General features: G+C 52.3%; 2 protein-coding genes across 2 annotated transcripts; both read left to right on the plus strand.

Moving 5' to 3' along the window:
- Window positions 1-1938: 1938 nt before the first annotated feature.
- LOC102451604 (olfactory receptor 6P1-like) lies at window positions 1939-2889 on the plus strand. Its single transcript, XM_006130622.3, has one exon. The coding sequence runs from the start codon at window positions 1939-1941 to the stop codon at window positions 2887-2889; it is 951 nt and encodes a 316-aa protein (XP_006130684.3).
- An 8623-nt stretch (window positions 2890-11512) lies between these two features.
- LOC102451843 (olfactory receptor 11A1-like) lies at window positions 11513-12481 on the plus strand. Its single transcript, XM_006130623.3, has one exon. It carries the CDS (start codon window positions 11513-11515, stop codon window positions 12479-12481), a length of 969 nt encoding a protein of 322 aa, XP_006130685.3.
- Window positions 12482-14419: the final 1938 nt, after the last annotated feature.

Genomic DNA, 14419 nt, shown 5'->3' on the forward strand with positions numbered 1-14419 from the left:
ACATTTTAAAATGGAGAAATACTTTTTTTTTTTTGTTTTAAAGTCACAAGCGGAATTCAGTCCAACATTTGAAATCACTGCATTGCCAATGAAATGGAAATCCAGGTTCTACACCCCTCTCAGCTCACGGACATGGCACGTTTCTTACACATTCCGGGGCTTACCCAGAATTTTTTTTTTGCAAAAGAGGCTCCATTTCTCGCTAAACTGGGACTTCCCTTGGTTTGCTTCGCTTGTGACGAAGACGGCATCTTCCTCTATCAAGTGTCTGGCTGCAAGGAAATAGTTTCCTCGTGAGCAACGGGTCTTTGTCCAATGAGAACAACTTTCAAATGGCTCTGAGAGGGCTTGGTGGCCCATTTCCACATTCCCTGGGAGTGGGCTACCCTGATGGAGTGCAAATCTCAGCCTGAGTTGCTTGCTTGTTTCTCGGAAATACCATCTCCTGGCCCACTCAGCCCATGGAACTGCAGCCTTTAAAGGATGTGGTTCTGCTTTGATACACCAGGTAGTGAAACGTGGGGCTCTCTGTGACAACCTTTCTGGACAGTTGTCCCTAAAGCCCATCGCCCCACTATGGATATGTCTACACTTGCACCCTATTTCGAAACAGGGATGCAAATGTAGGCATTCAAAATAGTAAATGAAGCTGGGATTTAAATATCCCACACTTCATTAGCATAATCGCGTCCGGGCGCTATTTCAAAATCGTGCTATTTCAAAATAAAACATCCTGTGTAACTGCATTATTTTGAGAGAAAACCCTTCTCTCGAAATAACTATTATTCCTCAAACAATGAGGTTTACCAGTTATTCTGAGAGAAGGGTTTTCTCTCGAACTAACGTGGTTACACAGGGCAATTTATTTCGACATAGTGCAATTTTGAAATCGTGCCCAGACACGAGTATGCTAATGAAGCACGGGATATTTAAATCCCGGCTCCATTTACTATTTCGAATGCCTATATTTGCATCCCTATTTCGAAATAGGGTGTCTACACTTGCACCCTATGAGAGCAGTTGGGGCCATCTGTCAAGATAGAGAACATCTTGTTGCCTCTGTATAAATCCATAGTACACCCACAGCTTGAACATTGCATGCAGGTGTAGTCGCCTCATCTGCAAAATGATATATTGGCACTGGAAAAGATTAAGAAAAAGGCACCAAAAATGACTAGGGGTTTGGAACAGCTGCCATATGCATAGAGATTTAAAAAACTGGGACTTCTCAACTCAGAAAAGAGGAGACAAAGGTGGGATATCATAAAGGTCTATAAAATCATGATAGCTACGGAGAAAGAGAATAAAGAAAAGTTATTTACTTGTTCCCATAACTCAAGAACTAGCGGTCACCACCTGAAGTTAATAGGCAACAGGTTTAAAACAAGGAAAAGGAAGTGTTTCTTCATGCAACACACAGTCAACCTGTGGAACTCCTTGCCAGAGGATGCTGTGAAGATCAGGACTTTTACAGGGTTCAAAAAGAACTCTGTGAATTCATGGAGGACATGCTTATTAGCCAGAATGGGTAGAAATGGTGTCCCTAGCCTCTGCTTGTCAGAGACTGGAAATGGGAGGGGCCACTGGATGGTTCCCTGGTCAGTTCACTCCCTCTGGGGCACCTGGTATTGGCCACTGTGGGCAGATGGAACACTGGGCTGGATGGGCCTTTGGTCTGGCCCAGTATGGCTGCTCTTATGTACTACGCTCGTTTCCAGCTAGATGAATGTTTTGTGGAATCTGTCTGCTCAGGTGTTAAATCTTCCCCACGGATCAAGAGGGGGCATTTCCCTCCCTCCCCCCCCCCCCCACACCTAGCCTCCGTGCTCCGCTCCCCCATTGCTCCAGTAACCGTCAGAGAGGGAGGAAGCTGATGTTTCACTGAGTGAATGTTCTTTATTCCTGGCAGAGTTCATTTCTTTCCCGTCGAGACGCCCCATGGCGAGTCCGGAGCGGGAAAACCAAACGTTCATCATGGAATTTCTCCTGCAGGGACTCGGGGATTTCCCAGAGCTGCAGCCCCTCCTCTTCCTGCTGTTCCTTGCCATCTACCTGGCAACCATGGCCGGGAACGCCCTCATCATGGGGCTAGTTCTGCTGGATCGGCACCTCCACACCCCCATGTACTTCTTCCTGGGGAACCTGTCCTGCCTGGAGACCTGCTACTCCTCCACCATCCTGCCCCGGCTGCTGGCCGGGCTCCTGACGGGAGACAGGACAATTTCCTTGGCTGGGTGTCTCTCTCAATATTATTTCTTCGGAGCTCTGCTGGCGACAGAATGCCTCCTCCTAGCCGCGATGTCCTACGACCGGTACGTCGCCATATGCAACCCCCTGCACTACGCAGCCCGGATGAGCAGCAGGGCTTGCCTCCAGCTGGCATCTGGCTCTTGGATAGGCGGGTTTCTGGGTAATAGCGTCACTACATTGTCGCTATCCCAGTTAACCTTCTGCGGCCCCAACGGTATCGACCATTTCTTCTGTGATCTCGTCCCCCTGGTCAAACTCTCCTGCGACGACCCTCGGCAGATGGAGACACTGGCCTTCGCACTCAGCCTGATCTTCTCCTTCGTCCCCTTCCTGCTCACCGTGGCGTCCTACGCCTGCATCCTCAGCGCCATCCTCAGGATCCCCTCCACCGCCGGGCGGCACAAGGCCTTTTCCACCTGCTCCTCCCACCTCCTCGTGGTGAGCGTGTACTACGGGACTCTGCTGGCCGTCTACATGTTCCCCACCACCGACCTCCTGCGCCACTTCAAGAAAGTTCTCTCTGTCGCCTACACCGTCCTCACGCCCCTGGCTAACCCCCTCATCTACAGCCTGAGAAACAGGGAGGTCCAGGAGGCCCTGAGCCAGGCTCGCAGGAAATTTACATTTGGACCGTGCTGAGTGGTCAGTTTCCTGGGGTTACAATAGCTCTGACATGGGCTGGGGTGGGAGCTGCTGTCGTCCCAGGTCATCTTTCCCGGAGCTCCATTGAGCTCTGTGTCCTGCTGGCAGCGCTTAAAACAACGTGCTTCCAAAATCAGACCCTCATTGACAAAAGCGCCATAGCCACACCGTAGCTGAAAAATGGCCACCTTTCTCATTTTCACCGTAGCATTACACAGTGCAGCAACTGGGGTGTAAATATGGAGCTGACCTTTCAGTGTGCAGGACCTAGAGTAGTAAGAACAAGTCACCGTGTGAAATGCTAGTGTGAAGCGACTTTGCTGGGGCTAGGCAAAGCTCTGGCTAAGCTGTGGGACCCCCTGGGAGACCTCTGCGTGCCTCAAGGGGTACACATGCCCCTGTTTGAGAAGCACTGCTCTTACCAAGTCGCAGCCCTGGGAGAAAGTGGAGATAGACGCACACGCTCACACTATAAAAATACCAGGGTACGTCTACACTACAGCACTAATTCAAACTAACTTAATTCGAATTAGTTAATTCGAACTAAGCTAATTCGAACTAGTGCATCTAGACCTAAAAACTAGTTCAAATTAGCATTATGCTAATTCGAACTAGCATGTCCACATTGAGTGGACCCTGAACCGGGGTTAAGGATGGCCGGAAGCAGTGCCGGCAGGGCATCAGGTTAGGATTTAGAGTGTGGAGCTGCTGTCTCAGGCTAGCCGAGGGCTGTTCTTAAAGGGACCCGACCCCCACCCCAGACAGACAGTTCTCAGGGGTTCCCCGCTTGCAAAGCAGTCCTGGCTTGGAGTGCCCGAGTGCCCACACTGGGCACATCACAGCACTCAGCCATCAGCCCGGCAGCACTTGCCGCAGGCTGCCATCGGAGGGGGAGTAATCGGGGGGCTGCAGAAGAGCTTCCACCCTGAGGAGCCTGCAGAGCCCCTGTCCTCCCCATTGGGGGCTCGTACCCCATTCCTCCCTCACCTCCTTCCACTTACCCCTTCCTAGCCCCCCCCCTTCCTGATGTACAAAATAAAGAACACGTGTGTTCAAAAATAGAAACTCTCTTTATTGAACAAAACTCGGGGAGACTGGGAAAAGGAGGTGGGAGAGGGGAAGAGAGAGGGTGGGAGAGGGGAGGGCAACTAAAATGATCAGGGGTTTGGAACAGGTCCCATATGAAGAGAGGCTAAAGAGACTGGGACTTTTCAGCTTAGAAAAGAGGAGACTGAGGGGTGACATGATAGAGGTCTCTAAAAGCAGGAGTTGGGTGGAGGGGGTGCATACAGAAAAGTTCTTCATTAGTTCCCATAATAGAAGGACTAGAGGACACCAAAGGAAAAGAATGGGTAGCAGGCTTCAAACTAATAACAGACAGTTCTTCTTCACAAAGCAAAGAGTCAACCTGTGGAACTCCTTGCTGCTGGAGTCTGTGAAGGCTACAACTAGAACAGAGTTTAAAGAGAAGTTAAATAAATTCATGGAGGTTGGGTCCATGGAGTGCTAGTAGCTAGAGGGTAGAAATGGTGACCCTGGTTTATGTTTGTGGAAGGCTGGAGATGGATGGCACGAGACAAATGGCTTGGTCATTGTCTTCGGTCCATCCCCTCCAGGGTCCCTAGGGTTGGCCGCTGTTGGCAGACAGGCTACTGGGCTAGATGGACCTTTGGTCTGACCCAGGACGGACATTCTAAGCTCAGGGCTCAGAGTCGGGGGTCTCAGTGGACCACCTTGATTTTCATGCAAACCTGCTCCTGGGTGTCCAGGCTGGCAGCTATCCTGCCCTAGACGGCCACTTTCCTGTGCTTAGTGCGGAGGTCGTGGATGAGGTCCACGATGTCTGCACTAGACCAGGCGGGCGCCCGCCTCTTGCGGACCTGGGCAGGCTCCTGGGAGCCGCCAGCCTGGTCCCGGGAAGAGGGGGAGGGCTGGGTGGCAGCGGGTGGCTGGCTCGAGCCGTGCCAGGTGCAGGGTCTGCTGGCTGAGTGCTGGCAGGCTTGCACCTGGCACAGGCACCGTAGCCAGCCCATGCCCCTTTAAGGGCTCCGGGGCCGGGAGGGGGGCAGAAGAGTTTCCCTGGTGGTGCCCAGAGTGGCCACCAGGGAAAGCTGGGGAGGGTTAGCCTCCCACTAGTTCGAATTAAGTGGCCACACAGCCCTTAATTCAAACTAGTTAATTCGAACTAGGCTTAATCCTCGTGGGATGAGGTTTACCTAGTTCGAATTAAGCGCTCCCCTTGTTCCGATTAAGTTCGAACTAGCGGTTTGCCTGTGTAGCGCCTAGCAAAGTTAATTCAAACTAACGTCTGTTAATTCGAATTAACTTTGTAGTGTAGACAGACCCCCAGATACTTACCCCGCATTGCCTGGATCCAGCCCAGCTATGCGGAGGGCGGGGGACCTCCTGGACTCAGGGATAAGGGGGAGCCATGGCAGTGGGTCTGGTAGGGTTTTCCCCCCCTTCTGGTCGTGTTGAGGCTGAGGACCGGGGGGAAGGGTTTTAGGTCAGGGGAAACACTTACATGGGCTGGTGGCAGGCACGATGGCTAGCCCCGTGCCCAGCTGGCACTTCCTTTGTGGTGTGGCTGCCCCCCATGATCGCTCTCACCTTCAGGCTCGCTGCCCCCAGTGGTGACTGTGAGTATCGCATCCCTCCTCTCTGCCCCTCCCCTTCCATAGTCTGGAGAACAGTCCCACTCCAGAACACACCACACGATCCATCGTCTATAGCCAAGCCCTTCGATACAACTGCATCTGCTCTAACCCCACTGACAGAGACCAGAAGCTTCAGGATCTCTACCAAGCATTTATAAACCTCAACTACCCACCCAGAGAAATAAAAAAGCAAATTGAAAGAGCCAGACGAATACCTAGAAACCATCTACTTCAAGACAGACCCAAGAAAACCAACAATAGAACACCACTTGTCATCACCTACAACCCCCAACTTAAACCTGTCCAACACATTATCAATAAACTACAGCCTATATTGGAACAGGATACCATACTCAAAGAGGCTCTGGGAGACAGACCCATAGTCTCCTATAGACAACCACCTAACCTCAAGATGATTCTTACCAACCACCACAGGACATACCACACTAATACCAACCCTGGTACCTTCCCTTGCAACAAACCCCGTTGCCAGCTTTGTCCACATATTCATTCTGCTGATACCATTATTGGACCTAACCAAGTGAGTTATAAGATCAAGAACACATATTCCTGCGCATCCAGAAATATAATCTATGCTATCATGTGCCGAAAGTGTCCGTCTGCTATGTACATTGGACAAACATCTCAGACACTTCTCCAAAGGATTAATGCCCACAAAACAGATATCAGACAAGATCACAAAGAGAAAACAGTTTCTTGCCACTTTAACCAGAAAGGACACTCTCTAAATGACTTAGCCACCTGCATTCTGCTACAAAGACCTTTTACATCTACACTTGAAAGGGAATCCTCTGAACTGTCATTCATGTTAAAATTTGACACTTGCCAACAAGGACTTAACAAGACTTTGAACTTTCTCACCCATTACCAAGACAGTTTCCCCAATTATCACCTGTAATACCATTAACTCACAAACATCCCACTCTCCCTACCTTTAATATCAGCAACTCTCAGACACTTACCTTCCTTCCTCCCCCTTCCCACCCCCCCCCCCCCGTATCCCCCTTCTGTTCTGCAATGTGATTTGTCCTTTTCATATTTGTTCATTTTTTTTAATTGTATCCTTTGGTATATATGGTTGTGACTACTTTCTTCCACTATTTGATCTGAGGAAGTGGGTCTGGCCCACGAAAGCTCATCATCTAATAAACCATCTTGTGAGTTTTTAAAGTGCTACATTGTCCTGCATTTTGCTTCAACTACCCCAGACTAACACGGCTACATTTCAATCACAGTCCCACTTCAGGCACTTCCTGATTTCCTGGCACAACCAAACTCTGACTTAGCTTCCTCTTCTCCTTACTTATAAGCAGCATACCAAATTTGGTGGCCCTAGCTCTTACCATTTAGGAGGGATTCTCGAACAAATGGACTCTGACAGATAGACGCACAAATCTCCAAAATATGCAGAGAGCGCCGCTTGCCACGCCCACCTGGGGCGATTTGTTAGGTGATTTGTACCATTCATATTTGCTCTCTTGTGGGTGTTTCACCCCAGAAGAGAGAAGCCAAAGGAAACCCTCTGACCTGAGCCACGGGATGCTAGCACTGAACCTTGTCTGCCCGTTTTGTAGGAATGATTTAGGGCCAGTTTTTCAAGGTACTTGGAGGCCTAATGAGTTTTTCCAAAGTGTCTGGACCCCTGGCTTGCTGCACTGGGCCCTGCAAGTCAGGCAGGGGAACACTTACCTTCCCCGGGTTGTACATCACTCCAGGGTCTCAGTGTCGGGATGCCTGGTGCGGGGTGGCAGAGGGAGTGTCCAGAAGCACCTAAAGCCTGTTTCCTGCAAACACTTGGGAACCTGCTGGGTTTGTGAATCCCAAGGTTTGAATTCTGGGGTTTGGGTGCCTAACATCAGCCTCCTAGGGGAAACCCAGCCTGTACATTTTCAGCTATCCTACTATTCTGAGAATTCCTTCAACTCCCAGGGATGTTTCCAACCATTTCCTGCTGGTGTTTTACCTTTTCCTCAGTGCTCCAAATGTTTGTCTTGCATCAAAAGCATTGGGCAATCAAAGCACTAAGCTGTTCTAAGTCTCTCTTGTCAGACTTCCCATTCTCTGTTGCCTTCATCTCCAGCGTGAGGAATAAATGTAAGTGGATATCAAAGGCAGGGGAAATGGGCTTTGTAATGCACCAGCCACTTAATGTTTTTATTCAAGCTCAGGGTGACCGTGTCAAATCTGTAGATAATTCCAGTTCTGCACTCTCATTCTGTAATTGGGTGGTGAAAGTCTTTTGTAGACAAATGTGGCAACTTTTACAGCCCTGCGCGTGGTTTGTTGAACTGGCCTCTGGGGCAGGTCTGTTCATTATGCCCCTTACTGCTAGGGCAGAGCATCACGGTGACCCAGAACAAGAGCTGGGGGGTAGGAAAGTTGCAGAGAAGAGACAAAAGTCCAAGCAAAAAGGCCTCCTGCAGGAACTCAAGCCATGCCTGGTGAAGGAGAGCAGAAGTCTAGGAATGAAGCAAAGCTGGTGGGTGGGAAAACAGAGCTCACTGGGAGATGGGCTAGTCCAGCCGGCATTCCCTTTGGAGGGGCACAGCAGAAGAGATGCGGGCTGACCAACAGGCGGGAGAAGGGAAAGGTGCACGCACCGTCATTCTGATCAGCAGGTGCAGAGTAAACGTGCACCCCAGTGCTAGCTTGGCTGTGCTCCTTGTGCAATGACCACAAGACACACACGCACCGTCACCCTTTGCAGCTCACTCAGGCCAGGACAGCTCTGGGACACAGCCGGGACATGGGAACGTATGAAATAACAAGCTCCACATTGCGGCAAGGAACACGAGCCGGGTCTCCTGCTGCCTAGCCCAGAGCCACAGCCAGGGGACCAGAGAGCAATTCTCCACCTCTCGCTCTGGCCCAATGAATAGCCAAGTATTTCACGCATGGTTTCAAGAGGTGAGCGTGAGGGAGGCCATGTCATTGTTCTCTGTTTGCACAGCCCTGAGCACAATAGGGCCCTGCTCTGTTTCCAGGCTTCCAATCACACAATCATAGCATACTAGGACTGGAAGGGACCTCGAGAGGTCATCAAGTCCAGTTCCTTGCCCTCATGGCAGGACCAAATCCTGTCTAGACCATCCCTGACAGACATTTATCTAACCTGCTTTTCAATATCTCCAGAGATGGGGATTCCACAACCTCCCTGGGCAATTTATTCCAGCGTTTCACCACCCTGACCGGTAGGAACTTTTTCCTAATGTCCAACCTAAACCCCCCTTGCTGCAGTTTAAGCCCCTTGCTGCTTGTTCTATCTTCAGAGGCCAGGAAGAACAAGTTTTCTCCCTCCTCCTTGTGACACCTGAAAACGGCTCTCATGTCCCCTCTCAATCTTCTCTTTTCTAAACTAAACAAGCCCAATTCCTTCAGCCTTCCCTCATAGCTCCTGTTCTCTAGACCTTTCATCATTCTTGTTGCTCTTCTCTGGACCCTCTCCAATTTCTCCACATCCTTCTTGAAATGCGGTGCCCAGAACTGGACATAATACTCCAACTGAGGCCTAATCAGAGCAGAGTAGAGTGGAAGAATGACTCCTCGTGTCTTGCTCACAACACGCCTGTTAAAGCAGGCCAGAGTCGTGTTTGCTTTTTTCGCAACGCGTCACACTGTTGACTCATATTTAGCTTGTGGTCCACTATGACCCCTAGATCCCTTTCTGCCGTACTCCTTCCTGGACAGTCGCTTCCCATTCTGTATGTGTGAAACTGATTGTTCCTTCCTAAGTGGAGCACTTTGCATTTGTCTTTATTAAACCTCATCCTGTTTACCTCAGACCATTTCTTCAATTTGTCCAGATCATTTTGAATTATGACCCTATCCTCCAGATTAGTCGCAACCCCTCCCATCTTGATTAAGACATGTTCGTTCGGGCAGATGGCAGAACAAGGAGCAATGGTCTCAAGTTACAGTGGGGGAGGTCCAGGTTGGAGATTAGGAAAAACTCTTTCCCTAGGCGGGTGGGGAAGCGCTGGGATGGGATCCCTAGGGAGGGGGTGGAATCTCCATCCCTAGAGGTGCTTAAGTCCCAGCTTGACAAAGCCCTGGCTGGGATGGTTGAGTTGGGTTGGTCCTGCTTTGGGCAGGGGGCCGGACTCGATGACCCCTGAGGTCTCTGCCAGCCCTGGGGTGCTATGAAGCTTTTCCCTCTGTTCCATTCCCTGAGTGGCCAGTAGACGTTTGAGTCTATTAACGCCCCGTCTCCCCTCCAAGCTACAAAGTGTTAATATGCATGTGAAGGAGAAGTTCATAGCATGTTCAAAGTCTCCGGGGAAACTCACCTGCAGGGTTTGCAGAGTAAGAGGACTCAGGAGAGAGGTGTGTTTGCTGGGGACTGGCACAAGGCAAGGCAAACCCAGAGTCTCAATACAACCGGGGCATCCAGCCAACCCAGGCAGCTCACTGCGCTGTGCAGCCACACGGGCCCCCTCTGCCTCCGCCAGGGAAGGGGAGACGTACCGCGAGGCAAGTGAACTAGGCGAGGGGGTGGCAGAGCCAGGATCCTGTCCTCTCTGAACCGCCAAGCCAAGAGTTCATGTCGCAGACTCCAGTTTCTCCTGCGCCCGCCTGAAGGTAACACTCCTGCCATGCCGCCCTTTGCGTAAACCGGCCCACTTGGGATGGGGAAGAAACAGTCTGCATCCTCCGCCCGTTCCCGGGGCTCGCTGCCTTCCGGGTGATGCCGGGGCTTTCCCCGGGCCCTGGACAGAGAGGACATGCTAGTGCTGCGCGGCACTCGGTGCTGGAACGCTCTCGGCCGTGAGAACGAGAACTACGCCCAGGACTTTCCCGAGCCCTTCGCATAGGCCAGGCCGGGTTTGTGCGGCTCCGAGCGCAAAGGGCCTTGGTCCAGGAGCAGGTCTCCAAGGGATGCCACCGTTTCACTAATACTGCCCTCCCCCCGGCACTCCAGAGTGGTCACCAGAGCTCCGTCAGGGACCGAAAGCCAGGGCCAGTGTCACTGAGATGAAGCAACCCCCTCCGCCCCCCCCCCCACACACACACACACATACACACAAATACAGGGCTGGTTGGCCTGCACACAGCCGGGCAGGCTTGGCCAGGGACCGGTGGCACGCCTATGCTATGAGGGGGGAGGACACGCCTGGGGGGGAACCGTAAGGAGAGCGAGAGGCGCGCTTGGCATCCGTTTGTGAGACACAGCTCGGGGACGTATCTCGGAGGGGTCGCAGGTGCACGTCACACATGGAAAAAGGACAAAAGCCGCAGGACGGGCTGGGCCTGGCCTCATGCACATTAACGTGACCTGCCTGGAGACGGCGCTGGTCACTTCCCCCGCTGTAGGCTGAGTCCAGGGGAACCGGCCAGCAGGAGCCGAATCAATAACTGGTTTGCAAAGCAGGAACTCCTAAGAGCATCACAACGGCCAGGCTGGGTCAGAGCAAACGTCCACCCAGCCCAGTGTCCTGTCGGCCCACAGTGGCCAGCGCCAGGTGCCCCCGAGGGAGGGAACAGAACCGGGAATCCTCCCGTGATCCCTCCCCTGTCTGACACTGAGGCTACGGACACCATTCCTGCCCATCGAAACAGCCATGGATGGACCTGTCCTCCCTGAATTTATCTAGCTCTTTTTTGCATCCTGTTAGTCCTGATCTTCACAACGTCCTCTGGCGAGGAGTTCCACAGTCCTCCCGGGTGATCCATGGGGACCACTTGCCAAAGTTAGAAAAGGCGAATACAAAATGGCTTGCTGTGGTTTTCCGCCTGTCTCCCCCTTTTAACTGGGGGCGGGGGGGCTGATAACGGAATCTCAAAGATCTCAAAGGTAGGAAGTTTGGTCTTGTTTCTTCCTTGACCCCACGGGATGAGGGGCCTTCTGGGATATTTGGGGATCCAAGTGGATGCTAAAACGTGACTAAAATGTATCCTCTTCTGGTTCCACAGGAAGTTGGGTTTCTTCCCCCCAGTGGCACCGCATGGCGAGCCCGGAGCAGGGGAATCAAACGGCCGTCATGGAATTCGTCCTGCTGGGGTTCGGGGATCTCCCGGAGCTGCAGCCCCTCCTCTTCCTGCTGTTTCTCGCCATCTACCTGGCGACTGTGGCCGGGAACCTCCTCATCGTAGTTCTCGTCGTGTCCGACCAGCATCTCCACACCCCCATGTACTTCTTCCTGGGGAACCTGTCCTGCCTGGAGACCTGCTACAGCTCCGCCATCCTGCCCCGGCTGCTGGCTGGGCTCCTCACGGGCGACAGGACCGTCTCCATCCCAGCCTGCCTCACGCAATATTATTTCTTTGGTTTCCTGGCTGTTGAAGAGTGTTACCTCCTGGCGGTGATGTCCTACGACCGGTATGTAGCCATCTGCAAGCCGCTGCACTACGCCGCCCGTATGAACGGCAGGTCCTGCCTCCAGCTGGCAGCGGGCACGTGGCTCGGCAGCTCTCTGGTGGCCGACTTAACCATATATTTAATGCAACAACTAACTTTCTGCGGCCCCCATGAAATTGACCATTTCTTCTGCGACTTCATCCCGGTGGTGAAACTCTCCTGCGGGGACACCCGGAGGATGGAGTTTGTCACCACCCTGCTGGCCGCTGTGTGCACTCTCCCGCCGTTTCTATTGACCCTGGCAACCTATGTCTGCATCATCTCCACCATCCTGCGCATGCCGTCCACCACCGGGAAGAGAAAGGCCTTTTCCACCTGCTCCTCCCACCTCACCATGGTGTCCGTTTTCTATGGGACCCTGATGGTTGTCTACATGCTCCCCCAAACCGACACCCTGCGAGCCCTGAACAAAGTGTTCTCCGTCTTCTACACCGTCCTGACCCCTCTGGCCAACCCGCTCATCTACAGCCTGCGCAACACGGAGGTCAGAGAGGCCCTGGGGAAAGTTCTCACAAAGTTCTCGGCTGGCAGAAGGGCTCAGACCTTCCTGCTGTAGTTTGTTCAACTCGGGAACAAGCTGGTTAAAACGGCAATGCGTCCGAGGCTGGCTGGCGTTCCACTGAGGCCTGTGGTCCCCATTGCTTGTACTCAATCCTGGCTTTTGAGGTGCAGGTCTTTAGGGTTTGATTGGGGTTAGGGTTGGATTAGGCTCAGAGAATATCTCGTCTCTCTATAAATCCATGGTACGCCCACATCTTGAATACTGCATACAGATGTGGTCAACTCGTCTCAAAAAAGGTATCTTAGAACTGGAAAAGGTTCAGAAAAGGGCAACAAAATGCTGAGGGGTTTGGAACTGGTCCCAAATGAAGGGAGATTAAAAAGACTTGGACTTTTCAGCTTAGAGCCAAGGAGACTAAGGGCGGATATGGTAGTGGTCTATAAAATCATGACGGGCGTGGAAAACGTGAATGAAGAATTATTTACTCCTCATAACACAAGAACCAGGAGTCAAGAAATGAAGTTGAGGTAGCAGGTTTAAAACAAACAAAAGGAAGTTTTTCCTCATACAAGGCAGGCTGCCCGTAGAACTCCTCGCCAGAGGCTGTGGTGGAGGCTAGAACTTTAACGGGGCAAAAAAGAGCTGGATAGATTCATGGAGGTTGGGTCCATCAGTGGCCGTTATCCAGGCTGGGCAGGGGCGGGTGTCCCTGGCCTCTGTGTGTCAGACCCTGGGAATGGGCGACAGGGGAGGGGTCACTGGATGATTCCGTTCTGTTCCCTCCCTCTGGGGAACCTGGCACTGGCCACTGTGGCCGACAGGACCCTGGGCTGGTTGGACCTTTGCTCTGACCCAGCCTGGCCATTCTTCTGCTCGCTGCTGTGAGTTGCTTTCCTGTGAGCCTCTGTTTCGGAGCAGCCTGTAATGACACACACAGCGTTTCAAAGCAGGCCCTTTGGGTGTGGAGTGCATCCGATGCTCGAGGTTCTCCGTCAGGGTGCAAAGGCATTGTGGGATGAGACCCCGGGCCCATAGGTTCTGTGAGAACGTGAGCCCTGAGGCGGGGTGGTGGGGAAGTAAGGGCGGTTCTGTGACAGTGGGCCTGCGAGGCCTGGTTTTTCAAGAGCCCTGGGTGAACGGCTACTTTGAACCTCTACTGGCCAGGGCGCCATCTTATTTCCCCAGAACGCTGTCAGGGTCCGTGTGGACAGCCCAGTGACAGCGAGGTCGCGGAATACGCAGCGCGCCAGCTCTGCTAAGGGAGGCTTGGAAGGAGTCGATTTTAAGTGGTCAGTGTTGCATTTCCCGCACTCCGCATGGAAATGTGCCGAGAGGCAAAGCAGGAAAACGGCAGCATGAGAACGTGTTGGAGTTTGATTTGAGGCTATCGACTTCGTGCGGTTTGATGTGTGAGTTGACAATTGGTGGTTTAATGGTTGTAAAACTTCAATGTTTTGAATCTGCACACGGCCTGTCGTTCAACACGGAGCGTCTCACCTCCCTTCACTGTGCGTGACTGAAAATCAAACATTCAAATTCATGCTTAAAAGGGAAACTTCGGTATTATCCCTCACACTCATTATCCCTCACACTCCTTAGAAATGGTCTCTGCAGCCTCACTAGAATTCTAACCCTCTCGAAAGGGGGTAATTCTAGGGGTTTCTCTATGTATCTGGCCTTGCCAGGCAGCCAGGTAACTCGTGTTCCCAATTTAAACGGGAGTTCCTCAGATCTGCCCACACACGCCCTCCCCCAGCACCCGCATTTGCACAATCAAGTTCTTCTAAGGGGCTTTTTCACACCACTGGGTCCCAGACTGTGGCTTGGGCCTGCCCCAAACTTCTCTCGGTCTCTCGGGGTTAATCTGAGAGGTGCCGGGTCCTGGGTTGGACACGGTTCACTTACCGCTCGTCACCTAGGGGAGCGTCCAAACAATGAACATCGAGGGAGACGGGTGAGTGTTTGCTAGCCAGGCCGGGGTGGGCCTGCGGA

This window comes from Pelodiscus sinensis, chromosome 30, assembly GCF_052426305.1.
Source record: "Pelodiscus sinensis isolate ZL-2025 chromosome 30, ASM5242630v1, whole genome shotgun sequence".
NCBI lineage: Eukaryota > Metazoa > Chordata > Testudines > Trionychidae > Pelodiscus > Pelodiscus sinensis.